We start from the raw sequence: 18,741 nt of genomic DNA, 5'->3' as shown, positions 1-18,741 counted from the left end.
TTTGAGAATATTTTGGCAGAATAGAGCCTTTGAAGCAGATCCTTCTTGTTTGGTATAGGATATCTAATCCACCGGAAAGCTTTATTCAGGGTTTTGTAATTGATTACCAGCCTTGGAACTCTTCTCTCGATTTTCGATTGTTTGTTGACGTAGAATGCTGGACACCTCCATGGAGATTGATTGGGACTAATGATTCCTTTGGTCAGAAGGTCATTAATCTCCTTTTGGCAATGCTGAAGCAATTCTTGATTCATTTGTACAGGCCTTCTTTTGTTGGAATATTCTTTTCCTCAAAATCAGGTTCATAAGGAAGGCGGACAGTGTGTTGTTTCCTTGTCCAAAATACATTTGGAACCTCTGCACAAACCATTCCTTGGATTTTTGTTTGCAAATTCTAGATTCTTTGTTGAATTTCTGGTCTCTTAAGTTGCTCATCTATCCTTTTGTAGGCAATTTCTTCTTTCAAGAAATTGATTTGGCTATGTTTTAGGAATAGATAATTTAGTATTTGTTGAACTGTTTTTCTAGAGAATGGTAGAAGAGCATCTTGACCATATTTTTAGGGTATAATCCCATCATCATTGGTCAAGTAGTGAATAAGTTTGGTTACAAAAGTTGTTCCAAGAATAACATTATTGGTTAGGTCTTTTGCTAAGAGGAAGGTTTCTTTAATGGATACAGATGAAAATTGGACTTGAACGTTTGAGAGTTTGAATTGAAGCAAATTGCGCGAAATGTCACTAAACTATTGCGAAGTGCCGGTTCTGATCACTAAACTTTTTTATTAGCAAAAAATGTCACCGAACTAGTAAATCTGTACCATTTTAGTCATTCCGTGTATTTATGCCGTTAGGAGAGACGGAAAGTCACTTTTTGAGGGGCAATTTCGTCCACACAGCTATTAAAAAATTTATACCCTCGTTCTTCTTTACCTACAGCCACCCTATCACCTACATTGCTACCCACCGCCATCACTTCCACCTCCACTCTCATTCCTCTCCCTTTTTCTTTCTTTTTCCTCATCCTCTCTCTTCCTTCCCTCCCATCCTCTCTCTTCCCCTACGCCCTACCTTCTCTTTTCTCCCCTTCTACTGGAACCCCCCCTTCCCTCCCATTTTTTATCCTGACCAGAGCTCCATCTGCAACCTTCAATCCAAGCTCATCGAAGAACAATAACAAACGGCGGAGACCTTGCACCCTCATTCTTCAAGATTTGAGCAAATGCTTCTGGAATGGGCGAAGACCTCTCACTAAACTTCATAATTTAGATCATAGAATGGAACAAAGAAAACTCTTCAAGTTTTCCCCTTCAAAGAGAGAGAAAGGAATTCAAGTTTGCCCCCTATCTCAAACCAACAGAGACAGAGTTTCTTGACTTACAATACTCCAAATTTGGTGTCTTTCTCAACTTGCAAATCATAAACTGAGACATGGGTAGGATGCGCCTGGATTGTCAGCTTCAAACTCCCCTCCCACATTTCTGGTGTTTGATGAGAAAGAGAAGATATGAGGTCCAAACTCCAATTCTCAACCCCACAGGCCTTCACACTATCAATAGCCTTATAAATCTCTTTCACACCATGAGCTCTCCCACAAGCTTTCAACAGACCATCTTGAAAAGCTTGCACTCCCAAGGACACTCTATTTACCCCCAACTCCATCAACTCCTTCAATTTCCCCCCATCAAACATGCCAGGGTCCATTTCCATTGACATCGCAGCTTCCAAAGACACTCCGAATTTGAAACTCAAAGTTTCAAGCACCAAAGAAACCAAAGAAGGTGTCCCACCACCAAAAAATACCATTTCAAGAGATGGGTTGGGGTTTGAATTCAATGAGGCGGCTTTAATTTCTCTGCAATGAGTTTGAATGTAGTTTAAAATTCGCGGGTCCTCCTCTGGTGCAGAGGAGGATCCAAGAGCGATAATTGGGAAGTCACAGTAGTGGCATCGTTTTCTACAGAATGGGAGGTGAATGTAGGCTGACTTAGGGGGCAGCTTGTGCAGCGGTTTATTGGTGGACATGGTTGTGTCATTTTGTTGAACAGTTTGTGGGGCTTGAGACGATGTGTTTATGATAGATTTTAAGAGTCTTAGAGGTATGATTTTGGTGGGAAAGGTTGTTGACAAGGGAGTGAAGGATAATTTTAACATGGTAGCCGTCGGACTTGAGTGTGAATGAAACTACCTTTTTGTGCAATTGGCACCAGCTGCTAACAAGTGCGGCCCCTGCAGCAATTAAGGACACCAGCACCAGAAGTCATTGATGCGACCATGGAAGACGACTTGGCACCTAAACTTGAAGCACTGGTATAGCTGGTCGAGGCCCCTGCTCCAGATGGAGTAAAATAGGCACCATTAAGTATCAGGTCGCCCTCTGATCTCCAGTTCCAATTCTTCCACTGGTATTCAGCAGTTTCAACCCTCTTTGTTACCTGTCAAAACCAGTCCATTTACATAAAGGGGAATCAGTTCAATGAGGTCATGGTTGATAAAAAGTCATCACTGGGTAGATGCTGAATGCTAGTAACTGTATATTACCTTCTTTGCAAAAGGATTAAGCGGGACGAGGTAACGATTTCAGATCTTGACGGTGCTGCCATTTAGATCGGTCATCTCCTTTCTGTTTTTGCCAGACACAGAACCATTGACTATGTAAAAGCTTCAAGGAAAAGATTGTGTGGATGAAATTGCCTCTCAAAAAGTGACTTTCCGTCTATCATAATGGCATAAATACACGGAATGACTAAAACGGTACAGATTTACTAGTTTAGTGATCAGAATCAGCACCTCGCAATAGTTTAGTGACATTTCGCGCAATTTGCTCTTTGAATTGAATGTTTAATTGGGAACCATTGGCTCCTCTAAGGCTTTTTTTTGTTTTTTCAAAAAATCTTGTTGGAATAAGTCCTTCTTGAATATAGCTAAGATCAGCTCCTGTATCAAATAAAGCTTCTGTTTCTGCAATATAATTGTTATTAATAACTAGTCTTATAAGAACAAAATATTTTTTGTAAAATATTATATTTGACTGAGAAGGATTCTCAATGATATCGTCATCAGTGGTTGATTGGGCTATTTTTCAATTGTTTTAGCTTGTCTTTTGAGAGAAGCAATTTCTGTTTAAAGATCTTTAACAGTTATCGGTTTGACACTAGGTTGAGTTTTAGTTAAGACATTTATTGTAGAATATCCTATATTTAAGGAGTTTCCTATGTCTTTTCTTGCATCAAGATTAGTAATATTATTCGAATTATTCATTGGTTGGCTTGATACTAAAATGTTAGATCCTTGGTTTGGTAAATCTACTGGGTTTGATAAATCTGTGGTTTCTAGCTTAGTTTGAATCGGATCTACAAGATCTGGTGTAAAATCTTGAGTTTTTATAGTTTTTGGCATAGAAGATGCAGGTTTTGAAATATTTTAGACTGGATTTTTTAGTCTGGTGCGGACACCTGAGATGTTTGAGACTCATACTAGTCAAAGAAATGAATATGTTGTTTTATTTTTCTTAAAAAGTCATAAGAGTTTTCTTGTATATTTTTTCAGATTTTTCCCTGATATTTGTCAAAAAATTATTTTCTTTTAAAATGATTGTGGTTTGCAAAGAATTCCGATCTAAAGCATTGTTTGTCAATCTGGAATTCAGAAGGTTTGTTTTCTAGTTTTTCTTGAATAAGGATTGATTGCTCAATTCGAGCAATTCTGGTTTGAAGATCATCTAATGGTTTGTTGTTTAAAGAAGTTTTGAGAAGACTAAAGTTTGTTTTGTAAGAAGCCATAAGCAAAGAAAAATAAATATCAAAATAAAACGAATTAAACTTATGAAATAACAATAATCCTCTTCCTTTTGGTATAAAATCCTTCGGAATCCATGGAAGATAACCATTTTTCTAAACTGATTATAGCAGTGATAGTGAGAAAATTACAAGAAAATATCTAACCTTTTAAGAAAGATTAACTATACATGACAACCATTTTTTCATCATAATAAAGATAGTAATGAGGCTATAAGAATAGATCTAACCTTTTGAGAAACATTAACTATGCATGACGATTATATTTTCAAACAAAATCATAATATTAATAGGAAAAATTCATGAAATCGAATATGATCCTTCGACATTTCACCGTCCTGGATCTCGGACCACAAGAACCTTAACATCCCTATAGGACTGCCAAATCTCATGGCTTTGCCTGGACCGGAGGTTAGCAATTACAGGCTCCATGTCCCTCGGACAGATCCAAAGTTATAAAATTAATACTATCACTACTATAATAAGTTTGAATACATTAGATAGTAATCACGAAATTGACCAGTCTCATCAGAAAGATCTAAACTTGTAGATCTATACTAGCAATATCATCAATAAAGAAATATGGTAATCACGAAATTAAGCAATCTCATCAGATAGATCTAAAATTATAGATCTATACTAGCAACATCATAATAAGTAAAGAAAGATAACCATCACCCCACTTCCCCCTTTGGCAATCTCATCAGAAGTGGAGTGATGACTATCTTTCTTTACTTATTATAATGTTGCTAGTATAGATCTACAAGTTTAGATCTGTCTAATGAGATTGCTTAATTTCGTGATTACCATCTTTCCTTATTTATGATGTTGTTAGTGTAGATCTACAAGTTTAGATTTTTCTGATAAGACTGGTCAACTTCATGATTATTACTATCTAATGTATTCAAATTTATTATAGTATTGATAGTATTGATTTTATGACTTTGGATCTGTCCAAGGGACATGGAACCTGTAATTGCTAACCTCCGGTCTATGCAAAATCATGAGATTTGGCAGTCCTGTAGGGATGTTAAGGTTCCTGTGATCCCAGATCCAGGACGATGAAGTGTCGAAGGATCAGATTCGATTTCATGAATTTTTACTATTAATATTATGATTTTGTTTGAAAATATGGTCATCATGCATAGTTAATCTTTCTCAAAAGATTAGATCTATTCTTGTAACCCCATCACTATCTTATTATGATGAAAATATGGTTTTCATGTATAGTTAATCTTTCCCTAAATGTTAGATCTTTTCTTGTAGCGTCCTCACTATTTTTGTTATAATTGATTTAGAAAAATGGTTATCCTCCATGGATTCTGAAGGATTCTGTGCCAAAGGGAAGAGGAATATATAATTCATTTATTTATTCAAACTTATTTATTTAATTGCTCATGGCCTCCTTTTTTAGAATTAATTCTACCTCTTTTAGTTCTTCTTTAAACACCAAACTAAAAAAAGAAATTCATATAGCCGACATCAATCAAGACATAGGCAATTGAAAAATTTTTAAATATACCCAAATTGATATTTATGAAAGGGATAGAAAGTGGATATTTTCTACTTTAGACTATACAATCAAAATAGTAGAACAAACTATAGCCTTAGATGTTGATCATGAAGAAATCAAACTACTTTCCAAAAGAACAATAGAAAAACATAAACAAAAATACAATTCTATTCATTTTGGATTAGTACAAATTTCAGCCAAACCTTTGACAAGAGAAGGATTAGACACATCCTACTCTTTTGTCTTAGACATAGTAGATTCTTAGAATTCAATGATTCCCTTCTAGAAATGGCAGAAATTAGTCTTTGTGGAGGACCAGTATATTTTGATTGTTTTTCAAACTTTACAGTCTCTTTAAAGGACAAAAATATTTTAGATGTTTTAACATTAAACATAAAAACTGCTAACTATTGAGTCAAAACAGGAACTCTTCCTGTAGCTATTATTTATAGAATTCAATATAAAGTTATGAATTCAGCATTCAGGGCTGAAGCCCTAAAAACATTACAAAAAGGAGAGACAGTCCTATTCCAAACAGATCTGGCTAGATCTCGGATCACAGTTTCAAGATCTATTACCTGGAACCAGATCTCACTGCCAGAAAGCTGGGTTCTTTCTGAAGTAGTTCCAACAGATCCAATACAGAATACAACGGTTTCAAGTATCCAACAATTTGCTTTTGGAGCTGTCCAAATCAAAATTGACAAAACTATGAGTTTCAGGGCATCATCGTCATCAACAATTGGTATAAATATGCCTAGATACTCAACAGGAAGAAGATCAGTTTCAAACAGGCCACTGACTTCTTCTATCTCAACATGACTTCAAGATCTCGATCTCTCTATTAAAATTTCACAAGCAAAGCATTCAACCAACAGGCCTACCCTTTCAGAAATCCAAGATAGATCATCTGATGATCCGGATCAGAAAATACTTCCTAAATCTCCTACATATTCCTCCATAATAGACAGTCATTCTCAACTTGACGAATTGAGGGTACTTACTATGGAATATTAAATTGACAAACAGAATCTCAAGACAGAATTTTATGCAGAATACAACCATGCCAAGAGAAACTGGTTCTTTGACAAATATAAGAGACAACATCGACAAAAAATACAAGAAAAATTTTATGAATTTCTCGGAAGAACCATACAACATATTCAGTTCTTCGATTGGTTCGAAATATATTCACAAAGAAATAGGATTGATTATCCTTTTCCTCAAGCAACAAATGTGGTAAAAAGGTGGGAAACAACTGAAGGAGAGATTCAAGCAGAACTTCCGCCATCAAAATCAATCACTTTCTCATACAAGTCAACAGAAATCAATGCCAAACAATTCAAGCTCCAAACTGCCCAAAATGAAGACACAATCAACGGCAAGAATATCCAGGGAATCTACGAACAAAATAACTACACCAACAAGTACTTACCAACACTTGGAGAATATCTCCTAACTAGGCCTATTCCTAAAACTCCTTCTATAAACACCTCCTCATCAAATCCACTTTTCAAATCTCATGAAATACCAACCAAATTCCATAAAGACCTCCAAATCAAACCATTAACCCAATTAGAAAAACGAATGGCCAAATAGAACAATCCTTTTCTACCCCAACATCCAAACAAGGATCAAACAACCAAGGATCCACAAGTGTTAGCCAATCAATTTGTACAATAACCAAAGAAGAATTCCAAAAATCTTTGGGTATAAACAAACTACAACCCTCTTCTTCACAAAATCAAATTATCAATTGGAAAATCCACAAAAACTATACTACTCCAGAGCTACCTATCCAAATGTCCTTCTTGAAGAAAAGCTCAACATCTTGTAAAATTCATATAATGCAAATAACATATATGAATGGAGTATAGATGGAGTATCAGAATACAACATTCTTACAATCCTTCAACAAATGACAATGGTGGCAACAGCTTATCAAACATCATATAACTGTACTGACCAATTAGCTGCTCATATCTTAATTACAGGATTTACAAGGCAACTTAAAGGATGGTGGGATGAACACCTCACCACAAAAGACAAGGATAATATTCTCAATGTAGTCAAAATTAATATTAATGGTGAACCAATTCTTCAGGATGGAGACACCATCTCAGATGCGGTGGCAACATTAATATTTACTATTGCAAAAATATTCGTCGATGATCCAAGAATATTCAGGAAAAAATCCTCGAAACTGCTAAACAATCTCAAATGCAAAAGCCTCTCAGACTTCAGATGGTACAAGGATACATTCTTAACTAGAATATATGCAAGATCAGACGAAAACAAAGCCTATTGGAAAGAAAAATTCCTTGATGGCCTTCCTAAATCATTGCGAGACCTAGTTCGAGAAGAGCTTAGAACTCAATACAACGAGATTGTGCCATGGGAAACAATAACCTATAGATAGTTAACCAGTCAAATCCAACAGGTGGCATTCAAAGCATGCCGACAAGACAAGATGTTCAGACAACTTGCAAATGATCGAGCCCAAAGGAGAAAAGACCTTGGATCCTTCTATGAACAATTTGTGTTACCAAATTGTTACAAAAAAACCCCATAAAAGACCCAAACCTACAAAACAACTTGAAAAATCCTCCTATTACAAAAGGAGATACAGCCCAATAAACAAACACTTTCCATACAACCATCACAAATCACTGAACCTCCATCTCCAATTATCTATCACAAATGTCACAAACTCGGACATATAGACTGATATTGCAAACTCAATCAAAAAATCAATACCTTAGATCTAGAAAACCAGATCAAAACCTAAATATCAAATCTTCTGATTGAATCAGATACTGATGATTCTGAACGAGAAAAAGATTATATCAATCAATTAGATAATGACATCTCAACATCATCTTCCTCCCAAACTACTAATGATGAAGAGAAAAAGGAAGGTCATACAATCAATGTATTGACTAGGGACCAAAACGTTCTCCTTGACATGATTGAAGATATTCCTGAAAAAGAGAAAAAATAACGCTACCTGAACAAATTCAAAGAATCCTTGAACCAAGTCTTAACCTCTTTGAATCCATTAACCAAAGACCCAAGACTTCTCAAAACCTATAATCTCACAGACATTCTTGATAGGTTTCCTTCCAAACCTACCAAACCCCTGATGACAGGTGCCGAACCTGTGCAATAATAATTACTAAAAAGTCTAATTACCACCTCAATTAAATAATTATAGAACAAATCCAAGTACTAGAGCAGGGACCCTAGGTGTGCAATGGGTTACTTGATTCACCCTGTTCCCGAAGAGTTTGCTTGATCCGATATACCGGGTTTGTCTATAAAAATACTAATTTTGCGTACAATGGCAAGTAGGGTCGATTCCACAGGGAGCAGGTAGGAAATTATTTCTTTCCAAATCAGTAGAACAAAATTGGGGGATTTTCAATGGGAAGCAAATGAAAATAAGAATAAAAGTAAGATAAAAATAAAGCGAACTAAATTCAGAACTAACTCACAAAGCACAATTCACTGAAAATAGCAATTAACAAAAGTTCTACCCAAAGGATCAACTGCTCAGGCACGGTCCAATTAAATGATCATCGATGCAAAGATATTTCACCCATTTATCACTAGGTTGGTTATAGTTATCAATAAGCTCTGACAACCAGCTCTTCCTTACCTTTTCGACAGTCAAGGTACGACCATTGACTGCTTCCCTAACCAGATAACAACCCTAGGTACGACCGTAGGAATTTAATTACCCAATTGCATTAAAGCCAGAAGAACCCAACCCTAACCAATAAACACGCTAAGAGGGTTTATTTAAGCTAGATCCTGCGTTTCCCCATCATAAAACCAATTATGGTGGTTGCCACGGGGTGTTAACTAAATGAACAATTACGGATTCTATTTAATTAACGTGGCAGTAGGCTATTAAATTAAATCAAATACCCGGCCGTTGATATTCAATTAATCAAATACCCATGAACAATTAATTCAGGAAACGCACGAATAGCAATTAATTAGAGGAAATAATGAAGATTCGGTTAGATCTCACAGATATTATGGACCGCGCCTTCGCGTCAACCTTTGGGTAGAGGGGGAAATTAGCCGCTCCTCATCGTGTCAATCCCGCGTGATTTAATTGAATTCATTCAATTATTTGACGAAGAATTGGGGAAAGGAATTAATTGCGGCAACAACGGAGAAGACCCTGCTTTTGCATTCGTTCTAGGACCGTAATCGCAAAGCCAAAAAACCAACGCGAATTGTCTCCAAACAAGGGTTACAACCCAGGAGTCAAATCCGTACAAGACAAAAGCTAAAGGAGAGGAAGTTACGTCTTTTCCCGAAAAAAGAACAAAAGGAGATTTAAAGCTAAAAATCCAATTGCGGCTGACGGAAAGCGAAAGAAGAGAAAAAGCGTCTGACCGCCAAGAAACGTAGGAGAAGAAAACTAAGCCTCCAAAACAGATAATCCCTGAATCTTGCTTTTTCCTATCTCTTTATAGCCGCCGCAGGAGGTTTTTTTCTTTTGGAAGCAACGTCTGGCCCAGTTGATTTAACAAAAGTTATTTCCCTTTTGGAGTTTTGATCCCATGCGCCTGGTCCACATGGACCACGGTCCGTCTTTCGGTTTCGTACACCTTCCAAGGCGTGGTCACGCTCTGGGACTACAAGTCTTCTGGAAATATTTCCCCGCGATATCTTTTTAATGCTAACCACCTACAATTCACGCAAATGTCAAATATGAGTGAAATCCCTTTTCTTAGCACCATGAATAGCCAAAATTAGGACAAGATGATAGTGCAAAATACGCCAAATAACCGTTCTATCAAATCCCCCCACACCTAGACAATGCTTGCCCTCAAGCATTTCGGAGCTTAGAAGTACAACCAAGAGAGCAGAGGTCATGTAATAGTCTATACTAACACAAGCATCTAGGGTCCCTGACAATATCACCAAAAGTAGAACACACCGGACATGTTGTAATTCAAAGAGTATATACGAATACTAGGATCGCTCAATTCAACATCACGGAATGCCATTACCATAGGCTTGCACGTTTTATCACATCTCCACCACTTAAAAGTGAACTAAACACATAAATCAAAGGGACTTTAATAGGGTTGTAATGGGGCTCAGGTGAAAGGCGGGTTAAGTAGGTATGGATAGGGGGTAAAGTGTCAAGAGAACGTCCAAAACTCACCAATAACCACAGTGCTCTACTGGAGGAGTTTCACTAACAAGGCAGTTTCCATTTGCTGTACACCCTGTACAAGTGCCCCAAGATTTTTTTTTTTTTTTTTTTTTTTTTTTTTTTTTTGGTCGGCTCGCAAGGCGTGGGCACGCCTTGTAGCCCATAGTCCTCTGGTCACAAGGTCTCTTCATGAATTTTTTTTTTTTTTTTTTTTTTTTTTAGATAGCTGGAGAGGGTTGAATCCTAAATGCCCTTATCATTTCAAATGCACCCAGTTCATCAAAATGTGGTCTTGACATGTACAAAATAGCAAGTTCTAGAATGTTCATACCATGTGCGATACCCACTCAATCAAACAAAATAGAGCAAACAAGAATAATATGCTAAAGTAAGGCTCAAAAGCTCCCCAAGAGTTACAAAAACGGGTGAATTCCAGTGTACTCAACATTCGATGACATTGCCAAGGGAAACAAAATGCACGGCTAGCATATACGACCACATACCCACTCACTTTGATTATGTCATTTATCACAACAATATGCCCCAACACTAACAAGCATAAAAATAACCAAAAGAGCGACTAACTACAATGTTTTTTCATTTTTTCCATTTCTTCTCTTTTTTTTTTTTTAAGTGACAAAGCAAAAAGAAAGAACTAATGAAAAAGAAAGTAATGGAAACCACTCCCCCCACACCTAAAACCTACATGGTCCTCAATGTAACATAGGAAAATAATTGCAAGGGCAGAGAGAGCGAAAACTTCCCTGACTACCGAAAAGGTGCGGCCGGAGCCTAAGGAGGCGGCGGATGCGGCGGCTGGAAGCCAATGTGAGCATAGTAAGCTGCTTGATTCTCTGCCTGAATGCGGGCGAAAACCTGGAGCGCCATAAGCCGGCCATCTATCCTTGCCAGTTGGGTGTTGAGGTCATGAAGACCCATTTGGAGGTCCGGGTAGCGGGGATCCCCAGCAGGAGGAGGATGAGAGGAGGACGGACCCGCCTGGTCCGGATGGGGTGGCGAGTCAGTGGAGGGTGCAGTGGTAGGCACCCGGGGCCGCGGCCCGCCCTCACCAGGGGGCGTAAACTGATAAACATCGCCCACTTTGAAAATAACCCCCATTCTCTCCAAGCTACGCAAATCCAGGGGTTCATTTTCTCGAGCTAGAGTGTAGTTGTGCTCCTTGTCTAGATCAAGCACTCCCACTCGAATGGCCAAGTGAGTAATGAGTGATCCCAGTATCACCGGCTTATTACGCTTTTGCATGACCGTTTCCATCTGGGTGGCCACCCAACATCCAAAGTTAACTCGAACCTTGTTGCGCATGCACCAAAGAAAATAGAATTCCACTTTGGTAAGCGTGCCGGAGGTATCCTTGCGCCCCGAGAAATTGTGAGCTAAGAACCTGTGGACAACCTTCAAGACCGGATCCTTCAGATGGGAAGCCTTCGACTGACTCGGATTGTAGACTTGACGATCCGTGGACCACTCCCTCCAAATGTCAATGTAGTCAACTGAGAACGGTCGGGTGAAGTCACACGCACTGTTTATATATGCCCCAGAGGCAATGGTGTCCTCACTAGCAAACCCCAAAGTCATGTTAAACTCATTAATTGACATACCAAACTGAGTACCTCCCAATCTGAAATTAATGACCTCCGGCTCATCCAAAGTGATAAATTCATTTCTGTTGAACTCGAATGTGGAGAAGAATTCACAACACAGTTCCTCAAATGTAGGATAGTTAATGAGTAGATATTGTTGCCAACCTATGGCTGAGAATAGCTGTTCAACCTCCCGTGCAACTCGCAAATGGTCCAAGGTCGGGGCATGAAAGCACCTACAAGGAGTAAAAGGACGGTTTGCCAAGTTGTTAAACCGCTCCACTTGTGCCTGTGTAAGATTAGTGACCGTTTCCCCCCCTCCTCCAGGAGACATAGTGCTCTTATTCAGGCCCAGACGAGACCGAATGGTGGGTTGAACCGGGGCTCGCCTCTTGCGAGGTTGGGACCCAGACGGCCCAGCAGTTGTCGCCTTCTTTGGAGGCATTCGGATGCCCAGAGATGAATGTAAAGCAGCCCGGAGACAGCCAATCAATTACCCAAAAGAAGACACGGGACCACAGGTAACAAATAATATGCAACAAATCAACAGTCCAATAGCAAAGAGGGAACACAATGTCCCCACCAACAGCAACCGGTCAACAAATACCAACCAAATGCCCCCACTGCCGTAAATTGGCCGACAACAATGAAGAAAACCAAATCAACTCCCCTCAAATCAAGAAATCAGTTACTAAAAGGCAACAATCAGTGAGCTACCAACCTCGTGTTCCAAATATTAAATTCACTAGAGCCCACAAATTTCGCAAGTATAAAATCACAGGGAAGCAGATATAAGGTCTCTCCCTTCAGATGATCAAATAACTGGTCCCCCCGACAATACCAACAATTATCGCAACCCAAAAGGAGGCAAAATTCAGCAATTAAAATTCCCAATCGAAGTCACCAGCTCAACAAGAAAAGTAGGGGTACCACTTTTTCTCTTTGTCCACGCTGAAGAAGAAATTGGCGGAGAAGGATAGCTGAGGCTGGGCGGTCGGCAGAGCAGGTCGCGGGCGCTGGGGTGCGACTGGCGGGCGCGCAGTGGGCTGGGCTCGGTTGCTAGTCGGGCGGCGCAGGGGCCTGGCGAGCGATGGAGAGGCGCGCGCGCGGTCAGCTTGCTGTGGGAGATGGGCGCTGGTAAAGGCTGCGCAGGTGGGCAGGCGCGCGGTGGAGGCTGGCAGATCTGGCGCTGGGCTATCGCGGATGCTGAGGCGCTGCACGACTGGGGAAGAGCGCGCAGGGGGTCTGCCGCGCGCGGGAGAGAGGCGCGGGCAGCGAAGCTGTCGCGCGTACTGCTGCTGGGCTTCGCAAGGACTGGCGCGCGCGGGCTGCTGCCGGCGTCGCGCGCGCTTGGTGCGCGCTGCTGGTGTGGATCTGCTGGACTGAGGCGCGCGGGGCTAAAGGGAGCAGGGGCGCGCAGTTGGACCTGGCAGGGGAGACGCTCGCGCGCGCTGGAGTGACGGATCTGGCGGCGGCGGGCTGTGCAGGCGGCGGACTGTGCAGGCGCTAAACAGGAAGGAGAAATTGTTGCAGTGCGGCCGAAAGAAATTTGGAGGAAAGAGGCCAAAACCAGTCAAAGAAGAAGGAAAAAATGGAAAAGAACAGAGGCCTAGTCAAATCCCCTTTTTTTTTTTCGCTGTCTGAGGGGTTGGAAGGCGTGGGCACGCCTTGGAGAGCATACTCTTCTGCCCACAACATCCAAATGATGGCCAAACGATTTTTTTTTTTTTTTTTTTTTGTTTTTGCAAGGCGTGGGCACGCCTTGGAACCCCTACTCTTCTGTCTAACACCACAAAACAGGCACAACATTAAGATAAAACCGAAAAATCATAAAACAAGGAAAAATGATCACAACTGATATTGTAATCCTTGGGTTGCCTCCCAAGCAGCGCCTTTCTTTAACGTCTTTGGCTAGACATAGTTTTCAACGGTCTAGACTTCACCACTTGGATCATCAAGGAATAGAACCTCCACGTGCTCGCTATTAAACCCTTCATAATAAGGCTTTAAACGATGACCGTTGACTACGAACTTTTTCTCCGTCTTGAGACTTTGGATTTCCACTGCGCCATAATGAGAAATATTAGTAACATCAAATGGACCAATCCAACGGGAACGCAACTTACCAGGAAAAAGCTTAAGCCTCGAGTGATAAAGTAGGACTTTTTGCCCAACGACAAACGACTTCCTCGAGACTTGTTGATCATGAAAGACTTTATTTTTCTCCTTATAAATTGCTGCATTCTCATAGGCTTCATTCCTTAGCTCCTCCAACTCTTGTAATTGGAGTTTTCTATTTCCTCCGGCCTCCATAAGGTCCATATTACACCGCTTGAGCGCCCAAAATGCTTTGTGTTCATATTCCACCGGGAGGTGGCAAGGCTTACCAAAAACTAACCTGTATGGGGACATCCCAATCGGCGTCTTATACGCAGTGCGGTAGGCCTAGAGAGCATCTTCCAATTTCACACTCCAATCCTTTCGATCAGGCCTCACCATCTTCTCCAGAATCGACTTAACCTCCCTATTCGATACTTCGGCTTGACCATTCGTTTGGGGATGGTAGGGAGTGGACACTTTGTGGAGCACACCATACTTACGAAACAAGGCGGTGATCGTTTTATTGCAAAAGTGGGTGCCCCTGTCACTCACTATGGCTCTCGGCATTCCAAAACGGACAAAAATGTTAGATCTTACAAAATCTGCAACTACTTTAGAATCATTAGTCCGGGTAGCTTTTGCCTCTACCCATTTGGAAACATAGTCAACAGCAAGTATAATGTACAAGAAACCAAAGGACGAGGGGAAGGGACCCATGAAATCTATACCCCAGACATCAAAAATCTCAACAAATAATATGGGGGTTTGACTCATTTGGTCTCTTCGAGAGATATTCCCCACCCTTTGACACTTATCACAAGATTTGCAAAACAGATATGCATCCTTAAACAGAGTAGGCCAATAAAAACCACTTTCTAACACTTTACGAGCCGTCCGCTTTGGACCAAAATGCCCACCACACGCAAACGAATGACAAAAAGTCAAAATAGAGTGAAACTCACCTGCACTTACACACCTTCTTATAACTTGGTCTGAACATTGCCTCCACAGGTACGGGTCATCCCAAAGGTAATGTTTGGCATCACTCTTTAGCTTATCCCTTTTAGCTTTTGGCCAACCTGCAGGTAATTGACTTGCTACCAAGAAATTTACAATATCGGCATACCATGGTGCCGACGAATCAATGGCCAGAAGTTGCTCCTCAGGGAATGACTCCCTCAACGGTAGATCTTCTTGATTCGTGAGCAACCGGCTCAAATGGTCAGCCACCAAATTCTCGACTCCACTCTTATCCTTAATCTCTAAGTCGAACTCCTGCAGGAGCAGGATCCATCTAATGAGCCGCGGTTTGGCATCCTTTTTCGCCAACAGGTACCTCAAGGCTGCATGGTCAGAGAAAACAATTACTTTTGCACCCAATAAATATGACCTAAATTTCTCTAGTGCAAAAACAACAGCTAGTAATTCCTTCTCCGTCGTGGAGTAATTAAGTTGGGCTCCACTTAAGGCTCTCGATGCGTAGTAGATCGCGTGTGGCGCTCTTCCAATTCTTTGTCCCAACACGGCCCCCACGGCATAGTCACTTGCGTCGCACATAATTTCAAACGGAAGGCTCCAATCTGGGGGTTGAATGACAGGCGGCGATGTCAGTGACTCCTTCAATTTATCAAACGCCACCTTACATTCACTTGTGAAATCAAACGGCACGTCTTTCTGCAGTAGTTTGAACAGGGGTGCTCCGATCTTCGAAAAGTCTTTGATAAATCTCCTGTAAAAACCTGCGTGGCCAAAAAACGAACGCACTTCCCGTACACATACGGGGTAAGGTAGAGCAGAAATAAGGTCTATCTTAGCTTTATCTACCTCTATGCCCTTAGCCGACACAACGTGTCCTAAGACAATGCCATGATCTACCATAAAGTGACACTTTTCCCAATTAAGTACCAAATTCGTCTCTATGCACCTTTTCAGAATTAAAGCCAGATTTTCCAAGCATTCATCAAAACTGTCCCCGTACACACTGAAATCATCCATGAATACCTCAATTATTTTCTCTACATACTCGGAGAAAATACTTACCATGCACCTTTGAAAGGTCGCTGGAGCATTGCAGAGTCCGAAAGGCATCCGGCGGTAGGCAAACGTGCCAAATGGGCATGTGAAGGTGGTCTTCTCCTGGTCTTCTGGTGCGATCGCGATCTGAAAGTAACCTGAAAAACCATCCAAGAAACAATAGTAAACACGACCTGCCAATCATTCTACCATCTGATCAATAAAGGGGAGGGGGAAATGGTCCTTTTTAGTCACGGCATTTAGCTTCCTGTAGTCGATGCACTGGCGCCAGCCAGTTGCTTTCCTGACCGGGACCATATCACCCTCCTGGTTCTCCTCCACGGTCACTCCCGCCTTTTTCGGGACTACCTGGACAGGACTCACCCATGGGCTATCCGAGATAGCAAAAATGATCCCCACCTCTAGAAGCTTGAGTATCTCCTTTTTCACAACTTCCATCATCAGGGGGTTCAATCTTCTTTGAGCCTGTCTTACCGGCTTCGCATCTTCCTCGAGCCGAATTCGGTGCATACATAAGGATGGACTTATTCCCTTGATATCTGCTATACTCCACCCAATTGCCTCCTTATGCTCCCTCAGGACTCGCACTAGTTTGTCTTCTTGACTTGGAGACAGGTGCGCAGAGATGATTACCGGCAGTGTCTCCCGGTCTCCTAGGAATGCGTACTTAAGATGCTTTGGCAGAGGCTTTAATTCTAAATCTGGTGCCTGCACAACTGAAGGAAGCAGTTTCGTTTAAGCCTCTGGCACAAAAAGAGAAGTAAGCTCATACCTTGGGGATACGGGTGGAAGTGAGTGTAAGGCTTCCACTGCATGGAGCAAATCTCCCCTTAGGTCCACATCATGAGTTACACCCAACTCCAAGTGCTTGGCTAGAGCCACTTCCAAAGCGTCTTCGCCATCTAATTCGAAAATTTCCTGCACGAAAGGCTCAATAACACTCAAAGCAAAGACCGAGTTAGATTCTTCTGGGTACTTCATCGCCTCAAAAATATTGAAATTCACAGTTTCACCATCAAATTCCATTGACAAAGTACCCTCATTCACATCTATCTTAGTCCTGGCAGTGCTAAGAAATGGTCTACCTAACAAGATAGGTGATGGGCTTAATGATTTCTCATCTCCCATGTCCAAGATATAAAAATCTGCAGGAAAAACCAATTCATTTACCTGTACCAAGACATCCTCAACTAGCCCTTCTGGATATGCATTTGTACGATCAGCTAGTTGGATTATGATGGCTGTTTCTTTAAGTGGTCCAAGATTTAGAGAAGCAAAAATAGTCTTGGGCATCACATTGATTGACGCCCCTAAATCTAACATTGCTTTCCTAATCGGTGTATTCCCTATCTTACAGGGGATCGTGAACATACCTGGATCTCCACACTTGGGTGGAAGCTTCCTTTGGAGCATTGCTGACACATTTTCTCCCACCGCTACTCTTTCGTCCCCTCTCAGTTTCCTCTTATGGGTGCATAGATCCTTGAGAAATTTAGCATATTTCGGTATCTGCTTGATTGCATCCAGTAAAGGGATGTTAATCTCCACTTTTCGGAACACATCTAGAAGCTCTTTTTCCTTCTCTACTTTTTTTGTCTTCTCTAGCCTGCAAGGAAAAGGAGGTAAGTTAGATTTAATAGTGGGCGGAGGAGTGATGATTACCTTGGGATCCTTGCGAATACGCCCTTCCTCTTCAATTTCCTTCTCTATCTCCTCTTCACTTTTGCTTTTTGAACTTTCCACTTTAGGCCCTTCCAATTCCTTGCCACTCCTCAGTGTCATGGCACTTACATTCCTGGGATTTACTTCAGGTTGTGAGGGTAACTTTCCATAAGAGTGGGACTCCAAGCGATTGATGGCAGTTGCCATTTGGCTTATTCGAGCCTCCATATCTTCATGCCTGCTTTTGTGTCCTGCTGGAACTGAGTGGTGCTCATGGCTAAGGTTCTAGTTTCTTGCTGGAGTTGAGCCATATTAGTGGTCAATGACCTGGTCTCTTGCTGGAGCTGGGCGGTTGTCGTAGCCAGGTTGGTAGTAGTCGTGGCCAGGTTTTTGACTAGGTCCTCCAGAGAACTTCCTGAGTTGGAGGACGAGGGTTGCGATTTTGGTTGCCATGGCTGGTGGAATCCTGGTGGACGATTTGGAAATGCATTTTGTTGCCTATTCCCATAACTGAGATTTGGATGGTCCCTCCAGCCCGGATTGTACGTATTGGAGTATGGGTCGTACTGTCTGCGGGGCGCGGGCACGCCTCCAGCCATGTTCACTTGTTCAGCTCCATCCTCTTGCAACATAGGGCATGAGTCAGTGAGGTGGTCCATGCTTGTGCATATTCCACACACCTTCGCTCGCGGCGTGTCTCTCATAGCTAATTGCCTAACAACTGACGTCAATTCTGACATTTGCTGCTGTAAGGATGAAATCTCTACCTCGTTGACTCTACGGGGAGTGTTGCTCTCACGGAAGCCAAATTGCTGGGAGTTCTCTGCCATGGCTTCGATGAGCTCCCACGCTTCCC

The 18,741-nt window shown here is 41.4% G+C and overlaps 3 protein-coding genes across 3 annotated transcripts; all 3 read right to left on the bottom strand.

The window, feature by feature from the left end:
• Positions 1-1,376: 1,376 nt before the first annotated feature.
• LOC113770159 (oxygen-independent coproporphyrinogen-III oxidase-like protein sll1917) lies at positions 1,377-2,153 on the bottom strand. Its single transcript, XM_027314546.1, has one exon. It carries the CDS (start codon positions 2,151-2,153, stop codon positions 1,377-1,379), a length of 777 nt encoding a protein of 258 aa, XP_027170347.1.
• A 45-nt stretch (positions 2,154-2,198) lies between these two features.
• LOC113771431 (probable pectate lyase 8) lies at positions 2,199-6,271 on the bottom strand. Its single transcript, XM_027316010.1, has 4 exons — positions 6,244-6,271; positions 5,888-6,066; positions 2,541-2,579; positions 2,199-2,434 (listed from the first exon to the last, which is right to left on the bottom strand). The coding sequence occupies exons 1-4, from the start codon at positions 6,269-6,271 to the stop codon at positions 2,213-2,215; spliced, it is 468 nt and encodes a 155-aa protein (XP_027171811.1). The 3' UTR covers positions 2,199-2,212.
• A 7,750-nt stretch (positions 6,272-14,021) lies between these two features.
• On the bottom strand, positions 14,022-14,501 carry LOC113771430. The gene is made up of 2 exons (XM_027316009.1): positions 14,216-14,501; positions 14,022-14,152 (listed from the first exon to the last, which is right to left on the bottom strand). The coding sequence occupies exons 1-2, from the start codon at positions 14,499-14,501 to the stop codon at positions 14,022-14,024; spliced, it is 417 nt and encodes a 138-aa protein (XP_027171810.1).
• Positions 14,502-18,741: the final 4,240 nt, after the last annotated feature.

The sequence above is a fragment of the Coffea eugenioides genome, chromosome 5 (assembly GCF_003713205.1).
Source record: "Coffea eugenioides isolate CCC68of chromosome 5, Ceug_1.0, whole genome shotgun sequence".
Lineage (NCBI taxonomy): Eukaryota > Viridiplantae > Streptophyta > Magnoliopsida > Gentianales > Rubiaceae > Coffea > Coffea eugenioides.
The sequence above is the reverse complement of the archived record's forward strand: the minus strand, read 5'-3'. Positions and strand labels throughout refer to the sequence as shown.

What these genes read in the sequence shown, in the direction of transcription:
- LOC113771431 (XM_027316010.1), bottom strand. Translation starts at nt 6,271, where the DNA reads ATGGAGGAATATGTAGGAGATTTAGGAA. An exon ending in GCAGTGAGATCTGGTTCCAG is followed by an intron (nt 2,580 to 5,887) that starts GTAATAGATCTT and finishes GTCAAGATCTGA; the next exon opens with AATCGTTACCTCGTCCCGCT. An exon ending in TTAATCCTTTTGCAAAGAAG is followed by an intron (nt 2,435 to 2,540) that starts GTAATATACAGT and finishes TGGTTTTGACAG; the next exon opens with GTAACAAAGAGGGTTGAAAC.
- LOC113771430 (XM_027316009.1), bottom strand. Translation starts at nt 14,501, where the DNA reads ATGTCCCCATACAGGTTAGTTTTTGGTAAGCCTTGCCACCTCCCGGTG. An exon ending in GAGGCTTAAGCTTTTTCCTG is followed by an intron (nt 14,153 to 14,215) that starts GTAAGTTGCGTT and finishes ATTATGGCGCAG; the next exon opens with TGGAAATCCAAAGTCTCAAG.
- LOC113770159 (XM_027314546.1), bottom strand. Translation starts at nt 2,153, where the DNA reads ATGTTAAAATTATCCTTCACTCCCTTGTCAACAACCTTTCCCACCAAA.